Raw genomic sequence first — 19,144 nt, forward strand, 5'->3', positions numbered from 1 at the left:
AATGACCCCAAATCCATATCTCCACCCAAAGAGTGTATCCAAAGGCCTTACATATATCTTTTTTTTTTTTTTTTTTTGAGACAGAGTATCACTTTGTTGCCCAGGCTGGAGTAGAGTGGCACAATCTCAGCTCACAGCAACCTCCAGCTCCCAGGTTCAAGCTATTCTCCTGCCTCAGCCTCCCAAGTAGCTGGGATTACGGGCATCCATGACCACGCCGGCTAATTTTTGTATTTTTAGTAGAGATGGGGTTTTGCCATGTTGGCCAGACTGGTCTCAAACTCCTGACCTCAGGTGATCTGCCTGCCTCAGCCTCCCAAAGTGCTGGGATTACAGACATGAGCCACCATGCCTAGCCACATTACATACATCTGAATGTTGACTTCAGTAGCTTGAAATCAATGTCTTTAATTGTACATCCTCCACTCCTTATTCAGTTCGATCAGTACATTATCTATTGCCTGTATCAGCGGGGGAGGTGGGGGTGGTCCAATCTTTTGGCTTCCCTAGGCCACACTGGACAAAAAGAATTGTCTTGGACCACATGTAAAATATGCTAACACTAGCAACAGCTGATGAGCTTTAAAAAATAATAATAATAAATAAATCGCAAAAGAATCTCATGATGTTTTAAGAAAATTCACAAATCTGTGTTGAGCCTCATTCATAGCCATCCTAAGCCACATGCAGCCCACAGGTTGCACAGCTTGGCTTATCTTTTTTTTTTTTTTTTTTTTTTTTTTGAGATGGAGTCTTGCTCTGTCGCCCAGGCTGGAGTGCAGTGGCACGATCTCGGCTCACTGCAAGCTCCACCTCCCAGGTTCACGCCATTCTCCTGCCTCAGCCTCCCGAGTAGCTGGGACTACAGGCACCCAAAACCACGCTCGGCTAATTTTTTGTATTGTTAGTAGAGACAGGGTTTCACTGTGTTAGCCAGGATGGTCTCAATCTCCTGACCTCATCATGATCCACCCGCCTCGGCCTCCCAAAGTGCTGGGATTACAGGCGTAAGCCATCCCACCCGGCTTATCATTATTTGAGACAGGGTCTCACTCTGTCACCCAGGCTGGAGCGCAGTGGCATGATCTCAGCTAACTGCAACCTCCACCTCCCGAGCTCAAGCAATCCTCCCACTTTGGCCTCCTAAGTAGCTGCGACTACAGGCGGGTGCCACCAAGCCAGGCTAATTTTTGTGTTTTTTGTAGAGACAGTGCTTCACCATGCTGCTTGGGCTGGTCTTGAGCTGGGTTCAACCAATCCACCTGCCTTGGCCTCTCCCAGTGCTGGGATTACAGGCGTGAGCCACAGCATCTGGCCTATTGCCTATATGATTGATACCACTTCCTAATCTATCTTCCAGTCTCCAAATTTTTTTGTTTTCAAATCCGCTATCTAAAAAGCCAGAGTGACCCATCAAAAATACAAACTTGACTGTATCACTCCTCTGCTGAAAATGATAGTTCATCATTGAAAGGATGAAGTCCAAGTTCTTTAATACATATGTGAGCTTCCTTTGTTCATGTGTAACAGATTACTTCCTGACTCAAAGTTTTGTTACTCCCCTTCAACTTAAAATTAATTTTGCTTTCCTCCATACATCAAGGGCTTTCTTTCTGTAGGTGAGGCAGGGGTACCAGATGGGAAGACAAAGATATTTCATAACGAAGATTCTAGGCCAGGCACGGTGGCTCACGCCTGTAATCCCAGCACTTTGGAAGGCCAAGGCGGATGGATCACTTGATGTCAGGAGTCCAAGACTAGCCTGTACAATATGGCGAAACCCTGTCTCTACTAAAAATACAAAAAATTAGTTGGGCGTGGTGGCATGCACCTGTAATTCCAGCTAGTTGAGAGGCTGAGGCACAAGAATTGCATGCATCTGGGAGATGGAGGTCGCAGTGAGCCAAGATCATGCCACTGCACTCCAGCCTGGGTGACACAGTCAGACTCTGTCTCAGAAAAAAGAAAGAAATGAAGATTCTAAAATCTTACTCATAGGGAAATATCCAGTAGGAATTAGAAATATGGCATGAGGGCTCAGGCAAGAGGTCTAGGTTAGTAACTCAGAGCTGTACATTACAGACACAAAACTGCATATTCATGAATAATGCATTGAAAACAGTATCATTCCCAGGATATCCATGTTATCATATATCTGTACCATATAATTATATAGTATTACAAAACCATCAGAGCCACTCTGGATGAGTTAAAAGATTCAATACGAATCTTCACTAATTCTTCCAACTTTGAACAGAGAAACAGAAGAAACTCAAAAGTAACTCCATGTTTCTGGCTGCCTAGATTAGAATTAGTGATTTGGTAATTTACAATCATTGCAACAGCTACAGCCTTTTCATTAACGACTATAGTCTATCCCCTAAACAAACTTTCCCTGTAAATGACCACTAGCTATCCTGATTTCTATTTGGAGAAGTAATATTTTACTCTGTACAAAGGTCTGAGAAATAGTACCCCATTCTAAGATCTTTCAGAATCTGTATTAGTCAACTTTGAACGAGAAATTTCTGATAAAACTGTACAGAAAGAGGAGGTCGGCATATATACCAGACTAGTTAACCCATAACCTATCCTAATTGAATATAAAGATCTAGCTGCAAACAAGACTTTTACCTCAAGATAGTTTAGAAAAATTAATATGTATGAGAAATGCTCATCCTGAAACATCTAAAACAGGGATTCTTAGAATAAATTAAACTGTTCGACAAAATAAGCAAAATTACTCCATAAAGCCAAAAACATACCTGGTTTCTCAGACATACAGGACACACACTTATTGTCTTCTGCATTATTAGAAACACAGCATATTGAACACTCCCAAGATCCAACGGGCCTTTTGAATTTGTCTCCAAATCCTAAAGTACCAGTGGTCACAGTGCAGCTGGAAGATGAAGCAGTCATAGTCTCAGCACTTTCCGAAACCACTGTCAACGTAAGGGCTCGCTTCACACCAGTTCCAGGTTTCGGTGTTTCACAGGCTACACATTTTATTGCTTCAGGTTTATTTTGCACTAAACAGGTATCACAATCCCAAGTGCCTATCACTGGTTTAAATTTGTCTCCAAAGCCTGTCCCTGATGCAGAAAGAGTTGTTTTGCCACTTTTATTTGGTGTTTCAATTCCAGTCTGTTTAGCAGTATCTCTGGGTGACAATTTTGCTGCTTGACAGGCTATGCATTTGTTGTCTGTAACTTTGTTCTGGAGTAGACATGTATCACACTGCCATGATGACCCAGCTTTTAAACTCTCCCCAAACCCAATTCCACTAGAAGAAAAGCTACTTATTGCTGGTCTTGTATAAACTACTGGGCTTGTTGTGGTGGGCTGAGCAGCAACAGAATCTATCTTCGGTGATGCAAAACCTACAACGAAAGGAGAGAGTGCAACGTTAGAGAAGCTTTATAAATCAAAGCATTAATTTGATTATTATTACTGAGAAGACATTTACCTCACTGTACACTTACTACAATCCAAGATGAACAACTTAAGAATTGTTTTTCACTTAAGTAATCATATTTATCAATTACCTAATAAGTTACACTTAGACCATTTAAAATTCTACAAAAGATGTTTTGTTTACAGGATATCATCTTCTCCTTCAAGGAATTTCTAGTTTGATGCTTTCAATGGTACTAATTTACTGATATGTATTATTGCCATCCACATTGTGCTATATTCTGTCTTTCTACAAACACAGAATACTCGCAGTCCTCTTCCTCCTTCATCTGTTTCTTCTTTTAAGTGTTCCATTGGCTATGCCCAATGGCTTCAATATCATCTTTGAATTTTGTCCAGTCATAACCTACTGCTGTGGTATTCTCTACCTTCAGTAAAACCAGCTCAGCAAGTCTTTCTGTTACCAAAACTGCTGTCATTGAGTTCATTCACTCAAGCTGTATTTTACTCATGAGAATGACTTTGTAATTGTTTACTTAGGACCAGTTAACTTTTGTCTTACACACACCAACACCATCTGTGATCTGTTTCTCCAGCCTTTACCCGCCAAAGAAAAAGAAATTAAAAGGAGAGAAAATGTAGAAGGTTATTAGAGGTTTTCTAGTTCCACAAAAGAATCCAGCCTAGAGCTATTTTTAGCCTAAGGACAAAATACCACATACTTGAGTTATTCCCAGTAGTCAACAATGTGTTATTTTGCTTATGATTAATTTAAATCACTAAGATTGGCAAGATGTTAACAATAACCATCTCAAGGCATTACAGATTTCTTTTTCTTCCACTTTTTCAGATTTTCCTAATTTCAGTCAAATGAAGATTCTCCCCAAACATTTCCTACTTAAGTAAAAAGGGAGCAGGGGGAGGTTGGCATCATGAATGCAAAGTGTAACCCCAGATACATAAGACAGACTATACACATTCGAGGCTTGCCTACTACTTGGTTAATTCCAGTACAAGCATTCTGGAGTTCTGCCATAACTGCATGGAACTGTCTAAGCTACTGGACTCCTGTAGGCAGTATACTTATCTATAAAATGAGAGAGCTGGACCAGAAAAATTGAATCCTTCTAAATCCTGTTGTAAAAGTCAAACTTATTTATTAAGAAAACCTATCCTATTACACATGGACACATCTGGTGGGTATGTTTAAATTCTTTCTGAGCTATTAGATTATCCCACAGACAGTTTTACATTCTTTTTTTTTTTTAAAGACAGTCTTGCTCTGTCGCCCAGGCTGGAGTGCAGTGGTTCGATCTCGGTTCACTGAAGCCTCCACCTCCCAGGTTCAAGCAATTCTCCTGCCTCAGCCTCCTGAGTAGCTGGGACTACAGGGGCACACCAGCACGCCCAGCTAATTTTTTCTCTTTTTAATAGAGATGGGGTTTCACCATGTTGGCCAGGCTGGTCTCGAACTCCTGGCCTCAAGTGATCCGCCCGTCTTGGCCTCCCAAAGTGCTGGGATTACAGGGATGAGCCACCGTGCCTGGAGAGTTTTACATTCTTATACTATGTATCATAAATGGAATTATGAACATCCTCTGTTTTCAAACAAAAAATTATTCTTATCTGAGAACTATTTATTCCCTTTCTAATTATTACCTACTAGCTTTCAAATCTTGCTTCAATTCAAGTGAGTACTGCTCCCTATGTATATGTTAAAATTCAGCAGATGCTTTCCACTTGGCCTTGTTCCATATTTACCAAACTGGGGAATAATTCAAGAAGGCAGTTCAGTGCTCTCATAAGAGAAAGACATGTCTATGGGTATCATTAGGTTTACTTACTCTTATTCCTCACTGGCCTGCCTCTATTAATGGAAAATCCATTTTCTCCTCCTACACTTGCCTCTTAGAAATTTCATTTTAGTATAGAGTCCTTTGGCTTGTAAGATATTTCCAGCAAAAGAATTACACCGAACTACATCTCTATTCAAAAGTAAATCTCCTACCAAACTAGTCAGAAATTTTTAAAAAGCCTAAAGTATAATACAAAATGACATTAAATTGAGATCATCAGTTTGTAATCAAAAGTCTTATCTTTTAATTATCTTACCAGGGCTTTTCAGAATATCTAGAACACTTCCTTCTTTCAGGATTTCTGCAGGTCTAAAAGGACCCTCACAATCTTCAGGTGGTATCTTCTTACAATTTGTACTGTTCACTGCAGTGACATCATGAGCTGTAATTTTTTTTAATTTAATAACATTATGCCAAATAAAACACTGGACTCTCAAATGCATTTTAAAAAATCTTTCAAAACCATCTTTTGGATTAATTTCTAAAAGTTCATGAAAAAAGTCACTGTAATTCAATAAACAAATGACTTTACAGGGATACTTTGCCGTTACAAGGAGATAAAAACACTACTCCCACACTGTATAACTCCCCCCACCAATAAAAAGGCAAAAAAAAAATATAAACTATAACTATCGTCCAATTAACTGACTGATAATCAAAACAATCAAACTAAAAAACTGGAGAGGATATGGCAACTAGGGCAAGCCCATTCAATGCATGAAATATCTATTTGATTACACAACAATTTACAAAACTAATCAAAAAAAGTAACTTTCAACTGAGCAATTATTTCATTTTTAGAAATCCACACTATTAATATAATTGAAAATATCCTTCAGTTATAATATTGAAAACCTATATGGTAAAATATTAAATAAGGGTATATGGTTACATAAATTACATAATAGTGCCATGATGAAATACTTATGCAGCCACAAAAATCGTTCTTTTTCAAAACAGAGAGTGTCCTGTTGTCAGCAAGGCTGGAGTACAGTGGTGCAATCATGGCTTAATGCAGCCTCAAACTCCTGGGCTCAAGCAATCCTCCCACCTTAGCCTCTCAAGTAGCCAGGAACACAGGTGCATGCCACCACATCTAGCTAATTTTTTTTTTACTTTTTTGTAGACACGGGGTCTCGCTATGGCTGGCCAGACTGGTCTTAAACTCCTGGCCTCAAGTGATCCTCCCACATCAGCCTCCCAAAGCACTGGCATTATTGGCATGAGTCATCATGCCTGGCCCACAAAAATCATTCTTAAAAGTGTAGTTATGGGTAAAAGCAGGTTGAAAAGTCTAGAATGTTTACATCTAAAGAGTAATGGTAGCTGCTAGCAGTAAGATGAGTGACTTACTGCTTTTACTTTTTATGCTTTCTAAACTTGCATCCTTATATTTAGAGATCTACATTTTCAGTGTGATAATGGTTTTATCGTTACATTTTTAAAGGGAGATTTCTATTTACAGATGAAACTAAGATGTTTGCGATTGTTAAAGAGTGACCTGACATGTAAGTTTCTGTGTGGGATGGGGAGAGGAGGGATGGAACAAAAGAAACAATAAGAAACAAGATGCGGCCAGGCACGGTGGCTCATGCCTGTAATCCCAAGGACTTTGGGAGGCCAAGGTGGGCAGATCACGAGGTCAAGAGATCAAGACCATCTTGGCCAACATGGTGAAACCCCATCTCTACTAAAAATACAAAAAGTAGCTGGGTTTGCACATCTGTAGTCTCAGCTACTCAGGAGGCTGAGGCAGGAGAATTGCTTGAACCTGGGAGGCGGAGGTTGCAGTGAGCCAAGATCGTGCCACTGTAGTCCAGCCTGGTGACAGAGCGAGACTCCATCTCAAAAACAAAAAACCAAACAAAAAGGCCAGGCAGCGGTGGCTCACACCTGTAATCCCAGCCTTTTGAGAGGCTGAGGCAGGCGGATCATGAGGTCGGGAGATCGAGACCATCCTGGCTAACATGATGAAACCTCATCTTCACTAAAAATACAAAACAAATTAGCTAGGCATGGTGGCGGGCGCCTGTAGTCCCAGCTGCTCAGGAGGCTGAGGCAGGAGAATGGAGTGAACCCGGGAGGTGGAGCTTGCAGTGAAATGAGCTTGCACAACTGCACTCCAGCCTGGGCGACAGAGTGAGACTCCGTCTCAGAAAAAAAAAAAAAGAAAAAGAAAAAGAAACAAGATGGGTCAAAATGGTAAAAGTTGAAGCTGGCTAAATAGTATATGGGGATTGAGTCTACAATTCTACTTCTGAGAATCAAGTTTTCCATAATGAAATATACTAATAACCAAGTTTTTCTTTTTAAGTGTTTGCCAATTTAAAAAGTAGTAGGTAAAGTACTTTCGAGAAAAACCTTTCCCTACCTCACGCCATAAACAAAAATTCAAAATGGATCAATATCCTAAATATGACATAAACACCATAAAATTCTTAGAAGAAAACCTAGGGAGTATAGCTTCAAGACCATGGATTTGGCAATGTATTCTTAGATATGACACGAAAAGCACAGCAACAGAAGAAAAAAAAATGGACTTCATCAAAATTAAAAACCTCTGTCCATTCAAGGAAATTATCAAGAAAGTGAAAAGACAATCTATAAATGGGAAAATCTGCAAATCATGTATCTGGTAAGGGTCTAGTGTCCAGACTAAGAACTCTCATAACTCAGTAATAAAAAGACAAACTATTTAATGGGTAAAGGACGTGAAAGGCATTCCTTCCTAAGATATTTAAATGGACAATAAGCACCTGAAAAAATGCAACATCATTTGCATTAGGGAAATGCAAATCAAAACTACAACAAAGTATTACTTTACATCCACTAAGATTGCTATAGTCAAAAAAGAGAAAATACTAAGTGTTGGTGAAGTTGTATACTGCTAGTGGTAATGTGACATGGTTCAACTACTGTAGAAAACAGTTTAGTGATTCTTCAAAAAGTTTAATAGAGAACTACCATCTGACCCATCAATTCCATTCCTAGGCACATATGAAAAAGCATTGAAACCAGTACTCAAACAAATACATGTAGACATATGTTCACAGCAGCACTATTCACAATAGCCAAATGGTGGAAACAGCCCAAATGTCCATTAATGGATGAACAAAAATAAACTGTGGCACATCAATACAATGGAATATTATTCAGCCATAAAAGGAATGAAGTATTGAGACATAAGAACCTTGAAACCACTGTGCTAAGTGAAAGAACTCAACTGTACAAAGCCACATTGTATGATTCTACTTACATGACATATTCAGAATAAGTCAATCCATAGAGACAGAACACAAGTTGACAGTTAGCTAGGGGGAAGGCAGAATGGGGAGCAACTTTTTAATGGCCAGGGGTTTCCTGGTGAGGGTGATAAATGTTTTGGAACTAGATAAAAAGTGGTGGCTGCACAACACTGTCAAGGTACTAAAGGCCACTCAATTATTCCCTTTAAAATGGCTGTATCATGTCAACTTCATCACAATAACAAAAATGCAGGCTGGACGCAGTGGCTCACACCTGTAATCTCAGCACTTTTGAGACGCCTAGGTGGCCAGATCACCCGAGGTCAGGAGGTTCAAGACCAGCCTGGCAACATGACGAAACCCCATCTCTACTAAAAATATAAAAATCAGCCAGGCATGGTGGCAGGTGCCTGTAATCACAGCTACTCGGGAGGCTGAGGCACAAGAATTGCTTGAACCCAGGAGATGGAGGTTGCAGTGAGCTGAGATTGCGCAACTGCACTCCAGCCTGGGTGACAGAATGTGCAACACACCCCCCAACCATCCCCACCAAAAATAATCATCACCCTTACAACTATGCCAAAACAAAGAAAACTTATAATTTAATCACGTTCTAGCTTCCTTTATAATGAAAGTTAAATTGCTTTTAGTAATTTATGGTAAAATGTTAGGATTCCCTAAAGTATGCTTAGAAAGATGGGAAAAGGAGACAACGGAAAACTTAGCTCCTGTCACAAATTAATCATGACTTCCACATTTTCAATTAGCTTTTTTAAATGACAGAAGTGGTGAGAACCAACGGTGTCAAATTGAGAACACACAACTCTAAATAGGCCACTCATAACCGACTCCTTAAAAATCTGGGTAACTTCCTGAGATATAATGAAACAAAGTTGTTTTAACAAACTGTTAATTACTCAGTTATCATTAGTAAAGCATTAGCAAATAGTGGGAAATATTTTAATGCCTTTCCTCGTAATAAGTCATGAAATTGGTAATTTGAAGAGGTTTAATCCTCTTGAATTAATAGTTAACATTAAAGAAAAAAAACTTTTGTGACAGGAAATACAATGGAAATTGCTTGTTAATTTCTATAACGTAAGGCTGTATTAGCCAATAAAAAAAAAGATAAGGTTGCAAACATACCAGTCAAATTCTTAGTTTGGGCCACTTCCATAATCTGGGCTCATATCTTCAAGATCATTCAAAGCCAAAGATATTTCTTTAGCTTCTATGTCCTGACTCTTTTTATTTTTTAATCTATCTTTCGAGGATCTAGTTTTTAAAAATTCCCAAACTCAGAAGATTGTTAAGAAACGCTTCTGGATAGGGTACTATCTCCCAACTCATGTTTCTGCCTCTAACATGCCACTCCAACCCACACTAGCACTCACCACACTGTTATCACTATACTCACATCCATCTCACCCCCAGATAAAAATCATTCAACATCTCCCTAATGCAGTCAGAGTAAAATCCAATTCATTAGCATAGCATTCCAGAACTTTTAGGATTTAAAGCTACCTCTCCAACCTCATGACAAACTGTTTGCAATTCTAAAGTGTGTCATGCTTTTTCTCTTGTTCCTGTGCCCTTGAGCTTTGTGTTTATATTCTTGGGTAAAATGCCCTTGCTCAAAATTCTTGACCTGAGTAACTCAGCTCAGGTGTTTCTGATTTTCCCAAACACTTAAAAGAAAACCACCATTATAAAAAAAAAAAAATTCAGCCAGGCACAGTGGCTCACGTCTGTAATCCCAATCCTTTGGGAGGCCGAGGTGGGCAGATCACCTGAGATCAGGAGTTCGTGACCAGCCTGGCCAAAACATGGTGAAACACTGTCTCTACTAAAAATACAAAAAATTAGCCAGTGGGCAGGGCACGGTGGCTCACGCCTGTAATCCCAGCACTTTGGGAGGCCAAGGCAGGCGGATCATGAGGTCAGGAGATCGAGACCATCCTGGCTAACATGGTGAAACCTCATCTCTATTAAAAATACAAAAAAATTAGCCAGGTGTGGTGGCAGGCACCTGTGGTCCCAGCTACTCGGGAGGTTGAGGAGGAGAATGGCATGAACCTGGGAGGCGGAGGTTGCAGTGAGCCAAGATTATGCCACCGTACTCCAACCTGGGGGACACAAAGAGGCTCCGTCTCACAATTAAAAGAAAAAAAAAAAAGTAGCCGGCAGGGTGGCAGGCACCTGTAATCCAAGCTACTGGCAGGAGAAATTGTTTGAACTCGGGAGGCAGAGGTTGCAGTAAGCCAAGACCGTGCCGTTGCACTCCAGCCGAGACTGTCTCAAAAAAAAAAAAAAAAAAGAATTCTATGTTTTAATTCTCTGATTATTCATTTCTTTCTTCTTTTTTTTTTTTGAGATACAGTCTTGCTCTGTCAGCCAGCTGTAGTGTGGCAGAGCAATCATAGCTCACTGCAGCTTTGACTTCCTGGGCTCAAGCAATTCTCTCACCTCAGCTTCCCAGGTAGCTGGGACTACAGGCTCACACCACCACCTGGTTATTTCTTTTTCTTTTCCTTTTTTTTTTCAGTAGGGATGAGTCTCGCTGTGCTGGCCAGGATCGTCTTGAGCTTCTGACCTCAAGCAATTCTCCCACTACAGCCTCCCAAACTGCTGGGTTTACAGGCATGACCCACGGCCTCCTTCCTTCAATGATGCTGATTTCTTCGGTTCAGAAATTATGTATCACAATCTACATGGGCCTGCATAACCTTTGTACATAAAAATGCTTGTGAACTGAACGGTAAAAACTAGAAATAAAATCTACTACAACTATAATGTAGACAACCTATAAATTTCTTATAATGAAACTTGCTTTATAACTAACTTGTCACCTTGTTTTGACTAAACAAAGATAGTGGATAAATTTGCTACCATGCCTATCTCTCTCAAAACCAAACTGACACTTCCATTTAAGGAGCTAAGTATCTCTAAAGATAATTAATAAAAAGCACTGTCAAAAGGTTAAATAATAGTGCCTGCTTGCTTTTCAGAGCTAATTTCATCCAAATGAAGGCATTTATAAGAATTACCAAAGGTGAAAGAACCTGAAATACTAATCTACTGTATGCAATTGTTTTTATGTTAAAATGTGAGAAATTTTTACTTACCTGAACCACTTATAATTGGTTCTAAAGTACTACTAGAACCAGAAAGTTCTGCTGTTTTTGCAACAGGCACACTAAATGTAAATCCAATCTGTAAAGAGAAAGAATATCCTTATACTTAGTTTTCAATAAGTATCAAATATAGAGCTTTTTTTTTTTCCCCGAGATGGAGGCTTACTCTGTTGCCCAGGCTGGAGTGCAGTGGCGCAATCCTGGCTCACTGCAACCTCCGCCTCCCAGGTTCACACCATTCTCCTGCCTCGGCCTCCTGAGCAGCTGGGACTACAGGAGCTCGCCACCACACCTGGCTAATTTTTTGCATTTTTAGTAGAGATGGGGTTTCACCGTGTTAGCCAGGATGGTCTCGATCTACTGACCTTGTGATCCACCCGCCTCGGCCTCCCAAAGTGCTGGGATTACAGGCGTGAGCCACTGCGCCCAGCCCAAATATAGAGGTTATTTTTATCCCAAGTCAAAAACATACTTTCACCTATTTTAAGATATAGTTTATAATATTTCACTATCTCTAAAAGTGAGATTCTTATATTGAATGGCAATGTCACAGTTTAACAGGCAGCATTTTAAATTTCTCAGGCACTTTTTCTTTCAAAACAGTATATAAAATAATGATGGTGTGTTCCTAATGCCCAGTTCCAATTTCTGAATGCCATTTTCTTTCTTTTTTTTTTTGTTTTGAGGTGGAGTTTCACTCTCGTTGCCCGGGCTGGAATGCAATGGCACAATCTCGGCTCACTGCAACCTCTACCTCCCAGGTTCAAACAATTCTCCTGTCTCAGCCTCCTGAGTAGTTGGGATTATAGGCGTGCACCACCATGCCCGGCTAATTCTGTATTTTCTTTTTTTAGTAGAGACAAGGTTCCACTATGTTGGTCAGGTTGGTCTCGAACTCTTGACCTCAAGTGATCCACCTGCCTCAGCCTCCCAAAGTGCTGGGATTACAGGCATGGGCAAGGCATGAGCCACCATGCCCGGACTCAAATGCCATTTTCTAATAAAAAGTATGACACTTCTGGGACAACTGATGGATTTCAGCATGTGGCAAGGAAATTACATTTGATCTGTAACATCTACTTGTGTCAGAAGACAAGGACACAGTCAAAACTAGAAAATTACATATTAAAATAATATAAACATGCCAAGTCTGGGGCAATTTGAATATTAAACTACGTGTTATTCTTACCCCAAACATTCACTTTTCAATCATGAAAGAAAAAAATGCCCAGAACTTTTCTAGATTAAAGGCAAATCAAGACACATTTTAACTAAATGCAATATCATGTAGTTGATTAGGTCCTAGTCTTTAATTGGCTCTAGGACCAACAGAAATAAAACAGCAATTAAAGGACAGTCTGGGGATAATGGGGAAATCTGAATATGGACCATGTCGTTATTATATCATGTCAAATTTCTTGGGTATGATAGCTGTATTGTGGGGATGCAAAGGAATGTCCTTTTTCTTAAGGGACACGTGGAGAAGAATTAAGGAAATCCAGATGTTTGCATTTTAACTTTCAAATGGTACAGAAGAAAATGAATATGCATATATATGTACATTATGTAGTGAAGAATACATGATTGTTCAAAAGTTTTTTACACAGAGTATTTTTTAAGTTGGAAGAAAAATCACAGTGTTTCTCACCACCAATGGCATCTTAGATTTGATAAAAATATAACATGGCTTTGAAATCAGTAAATATACTATTCCTTGCTTGTTACTTACAGATGATGGAGGTAGTACATCTGCCTCAGTAGATTTTACGATTGGAGATGAAAATTTAAACATGGGACTGCCAGTGCTGCTTGGAGAGGTCATTTGTACCTGGTTTTCCAAATTATTAAGAAATGATACAAAAAGAGCTTTTTAGAAAAATAAAGTGACAATAAAAGACATTAAGCAAACTGATTATTCCAAAGACACTAAGTATTTTTTTCCTTTTAAATTTAAAAATCTCACTTTAAGTTCTGAAAAACATGGAACTGTAAGTGTTATAAAATCTGGCTTCCTCTAAGGAGTTCACACAATCTTAGAGGTGGATATTTGTAAAAGAAAGTAAAGTAACATCTATAAGAATATGTTCAGAAGAAGTGAATGCAAGAAAGCAAGCATTAAAATTTCAGGAGCAGACCAGGCACAGTGCCTCACACCTGTGATCCCAGCACTTTGGGAAGCCATGACAGAGGAAACTGCTTGAACCCAAGATTTCAAGACCAGCCTGGGTAGCACAGCAAGACCTCACCTATAAAAATATTTTTTGGCCAGGAGTGGTGGCTCACGCTTGTAATCCTAGCACTTTGGGTGGCCAAGGAAGGCGGATCACCTGAAGTCAGGAGTTCGAGATAGCCTAACCAACATAGTGAAACCCTGTCTCTACTAAAAATACAAAAATTAGCCGGGCATGGTGGTGCGCACCTGTAATCCCAGCTACTCAGGAGGCTGAGGCAGGATAATCGCTTGAACCCGGGAGGTGGAGGTTACAGTGAGCCAAGATCGTGCTACTGCACTCTAGCCTGGGTGACAGGGCGAGACTCAAGCTGAAAAAATTAATATTAAAAAAAAATTTTTTTTAATTAGCTGGTTGTGGTGGTGTACACCTGTAGTCCCAGCTACTCAGGAGGCTGAGACGGGAGGATCACTTGAGCCCAGGAGATGGAAGCTGCAATGAGCTGTGACTGCACCACTGCTCTCTAGCCTCGGCAATACAGCGAGACACCATCTCAAAAAAAAAATTCAGGAGCACATTAAAAGATGTTAAGCCTGGCTGAGAAGTAAAAACATGAAACATTGAGTGCACTCCTACCCAAAAAGTATCTTACTGGAAACATTACTTGGAAACAAATTTATAAAAATCTCCTTCTCTATGGTATTGCATAAGAGTTGAGGAACACTCCATTATAATGTATCCAAGATATTTGTACATTTTTTTAAAAAGCAAAACAGCATTTCCATTTCTGTTTACTATGTTATTAATTTCCATAATGAAAATTAAACACTGTTTATAGTATGCTTTTTTAAATAAAGAATTAAGAAAGAACAAATGTCACCTGTATTTATATAATGGTTTTGTACCTTGTTTGTTAATGATTGAGACGAATTGATGGGTGATGGAGAGGAAGCTGTGATCTCAGGGGAACTAAAATTAAAGGTAGGCAGTGAAGAACTGGTGATCGGTAGAGAGATTTTCGGTAATACTGGAACTTCCATTTCCTAAAACACAACATGTTGTATGATATATTTCATCTTTCACATCATTCTTTTATCTCTACTTATTTTCAGCATGAAAGTATACAGGAAGAAGATGGTACCATGTAGTGTTAACATTGTGGGTTCTTCAATCAGAAAAACTAAACAAGATTTTTAATCCCAGCTGTGCCACCAACCAGCCATTTGACTTTGGGAACCTAACTGCCTTCTGTACCAATTTCCTAATTGGTAAAACTGAGGGAAAAAAAAAATAGTAATTCTTACAATATACTACAGTTGTTGTACTAATATGAAACATAAAGTTATATATAGTAGCCTACCTTATCCATGGTTTCAATTTCCAGTTTCCCTGACCCATGGTCAACCATGATCCAAAGATAGTATATACAATAAGATATTTTGAGAGAAAAAGAGACTACATTCATTTACTACATTATAGTGTTATAATTGTTCCATTTTATTGTTGTTGTTAATCTCTGACTGTGCCTACTTATAAATAAAACTTTATCATAGATATGTATGTATAAGAAAAAACACAGTATATACAGGGTTCAGTACTATCTGCAGTTTCAGGTATGCCCTGGGATTCTTGGAACATATCCCTTGCAGATAAGGGGGTGAGGGGGAGCACTATATGGTCTTGGCATGTGAAACAAGCATTTAGTAACTGTCAGTACTGAGGAGTCTGGAGAGCCACTTTGATTTTTAACCCAACTGAACAAAGAGCACCCTAAGTCTCCAATGATCCTCAGATGAAGAACAAACAAAACGAGTTCCACTTCTGCTAAAGGCAGAGTAGCTTCTACCTGATAAATGTTTAGATATATGATAATTATAAACTCTGGAAAAAATTATAAAGAAACAATCATCTGAAGGCACAAGAGCAACCAAAAGCAAGAAGAAACTGGATGGGAGGACACTTGGAAGATGGGAAGGGCACTGAGTGAGCTTCCTGTTCTTTTCATGAGTTGGTGCCACTGAATACCTGAAGTTCTGAGAGAAAACAGCAAACCTGTTAACTGAACAATCAGCCAGAAAAGGAGGTGAGATGCAGAAATGAAGAGCCACAGCAAGGGAACCTCAAAGTCTATATATATAAGCCACCCAAATCTCTGGTGGACCTGTAAACTACACAGCTGTAAGACAGACTCCAAGCTGCCAAATAAAACTAAAAAGTTTCAGCTGCTGCCTACCACAGGGGAGACAGAATGAGTTCAGAGAAGTCCACTGCCAGCTTAAATAATTTGAATACTTCAAATGGATGCAGTTTATTGTAAATAAATCACACCTCAATAAAACTGATCCAAAAGCCCAAAGCAAAATAAAGACACTTCCAGATAAAACTAAGAATCTACTTCTATAAAACCTGCTCTACAAGTTCTTCAGGCTGAAAGGAAATGTTACCAAACGGAAATTCAGATTTCAGAAAGACAGGAATATGTGAGCAAATAAAAAACTTTTTTCTCTTAATTTCTTTAAAATATATTTAACTACATAAAGCAAAAAGTACACATTGAATTTGCAGCCTCTCCAGATGTAATACAAGTAAGTACAGCATAAATGCCAGGGAAGACAGGTAGTAAATCTAACTACACAGCTGCAATCTTGTTATTTTTATAGGATGTGGTATGAAAGTAACATAAAGTAATTGAAAAACGTTATGGAAGACACAGAAATCCCAAGAGGAACCACTAAATAATGCAAAAGAGGGAGAGTTAAAAATCTAACAAATAAATTAAAATGACTTGTAACCCTAGCACTTTGGGAGGCCGAGGCAGGACAGCTTGAGGCCTAGAGTTCGAGACCAGTCTGGGCAACACAACGAGACCCCATCTCTATAAAAACTAAACAAACAAAAAACTAGCCAGGTGCAGTGGCATGCCTATAGTCCCAGTACCTGGGAGGCTGAGGTGGGAGAATGGCCTGAGTCCAGGAGTTCGAGGCTGTAGTGGGCCATGACTGTGCCACTGCACTCCATCCTGGGTGACAGCAAGAACCCATCTCAAAAAACAAAAACAAAACCAATAAAAACAGAATTCTAATAATAAATATTAAATAATTAAATAATAAATATTCCCTTAACCCCCAAATGGCAGCTTTCAAAAGCAACAACAGAAAACAGTGGATCAATGATAGCCCTCATTCCAACCATATCAAAAATTATATTAACTATAAATGGATTTGGTGTCCCAATTAAAAGACAGAAAATGGACAGAAAGGTAAAACTCAGTTATATGCTGTTTACCTGAGACCTACTTTAAATATAAATATGGACAGGCTCAAAGTATATGAATGGAAAAAGATATGCCCTGAAATGACTAAGCATAAGAAGGCTTATTCCAGTAAGAAGAGTCGCTGTATTAACACCAAAGTAGATTTCAAGACAAAAAATATTTCCAAAAGTTTCTTTAAAAAGGACACTTAATAATATTAAAAGGACAAATCACTATGGAGCCATAAAATAAATGTAAAGTGTATGCTCTCATGAGGGCTTCAAAATACATGAAACAAAAATTGAGGTTAGGCATGGTAGCGCATGCCTGTAATCTCAGTACTTTGAGAGGCCAAGATGGGATGATCACTTGAGCGCAGGAGTTCGAGATCAGCCTGGGCAATACAGTGAGACCTTGTCTCTACAAATAATTTTAAAAATTGGCAAGGTATGGTGGCACATGCCTGTGGTCCCAGCTACTTGGGAGGCTCAGGTGGCCACGCCACTGCACTCCAGCCTGGGTGACAGAGTGACATCTCATCTCAAAAATAAATAAATAAATAAATAAATAAATAAATAAAGGGATAAGACAAATTCACCAAATAAAAGCTGGCAATTTTAACCCCCATCTCTCAATAATTTAACAGGCTAACCATACCCTCCCTCCCCATGAAAAATGAATAAGAACAAAGATCTAATACTATCAGCTTACTTCTATAGATCACTATACCCAACAACTACAGAATATATTTTCTTTAAGAATTATCAAGCAGACCATACACTGAACTATAAAACAAGTCTCAATACATTTCAAAACACTGAAGTCATAATCTCAATCTTTTTCTAATCACAATGAAATTAAATTAGAAATCAATACCCTCCCCCTAAATATTTGGAAATTCAATGCATTTCTAAATAATCATGGGTCAAATACAAAAATCAAAAGAAATTAGAAAAACTATAAAAGCAAAATTACAACGCTTCTAGAAGCAAGCACAGGAAACTACCTTTGTAGCCTGGGGATAGGCAAAATTTTCTTAGGACACAAGGAAGAATAAAAATATTAGAAAAAAAAATCCAGGCTTCATAAAATTTAGAACATCTGCCAATCAAAAGATATCATTAAGAAAATGAATAGGCAAGCCAGACTGGGAAAAAAATACTTGTTAAGAAATGTATCTGACAAAGTACCTAGGTCCAGAATTTATAAAGACCCCCTAAAACTCAGTAAGAAGACAACTGGCTGGGCGCGGTGGCTCACGGCCTGTAATCCCAGCACTTTGGGAGGCCAAGACAGGTGGATCACCTAAGGTCAGGAGTTCAAGACCAGCCTGACCAACATGGTGAAACTTATCTCTACTAAAAATACAAAAAAAAATCAGCTGGGCGTGGTGGTGCACACCTGTAATCCCAGCTACTAGGGAGACTGAAGTAGGAGAATCACTTGAACCCACAAGGCAGAGGTTGCGGTGAGCTGAGACCACGCCATTGCACTCCAGCCTGGGCCACAAGAGCAACATTGTCTCAATGTAAAAAAAAAAAAGAAGAAGAAAGAAGAAGAAGAAGAAGAAAGGAGGAGGAGGAGGAGGAAGAAGACAAAGACGACGAAGAAGACGAAGACGAAGAAGACGAAGACGAAGAAGACGAAGACAACGAAGACGAAGAAGATGACGACGAAGAAGACGATGACAAAGAAGATGACGACGACGAAGAAGACGAAGACGACGACGACGACGATGACGACAAAGACGAAGACGAAGACGAAGACGAAGAAGAAGAAGAAGAAGACAATCCAATTCTTAAAAGGGCAAAATAACTGAACAGAATGGCCAGGCGCAGTGGCTCACGCCTGTAATTCTAGCACTTTGGTAGGCCGAGGCGGGTGGACTGCCTGAGCTCAGGAGTTTGAGACCAGCCTGGGCAACATGGTGAAACCTTGTCTCTAATGAAATATAAAAAATTAGCCGGGCATGGCAGTGTCCGCCTGTAATCCCAGCTACTTGGGAGGCTGAGACGGGAGAGCTGCTTGAACCTGGGAGGCAGAGGCTGCAGTGAGCCAAGATCGGGCC

At 39.4% G+C, this 19,144-nt stretch overlaps 1 protein-coding gene across 3 annotated transcripts in view; it reads right to left on the minus strand.

Annotated features, from left to right (window-relative positions):
• The window catches only part of NUP153 (nucleoporin 153), a 95,257-nt gene that overhangs the window by 19,814 nt on the left and 56,299 nt on the right, over positions 1-19,144 (minus strand). For 2 of the 3 annotated variants that reach the window (XM_003263547.4, NM_001308667.1), the window contains 5 exon segments: positions 14,729-14,866; positions 13,382-13,480; positions 11,644-11,731; positions 5,530-5,655; positions 2,766-3,383 (listed from right to left, as the gene is read on the minus strand). In XM_003263547.4, coding sequence (XP_003263595.1) covers positions 2,766-3,383; positions 5,530-5,655; positions 11,644-11,731; positions 13,382-13,480; positions 14,729-14,866 — 1,069 coding nt within the window. 3 annotated transcript variants of the gene reach the window in all.

The sequence above is a fragment of the Nomascus leucogenys genome, chromosome 8, assembly GCF_006542625.1.
Source record: "Nomascus leucogenys isolate Asia chromosome 8, Asia_NLE_v1, whole genome shotgun sequence".
Classification (NCBI taxonomy): Eukaryota; Metazoa; Chordata; class Mammalia; order Primates; family Hylobatidae; genus Nomascus; species Nomascus leucogenys.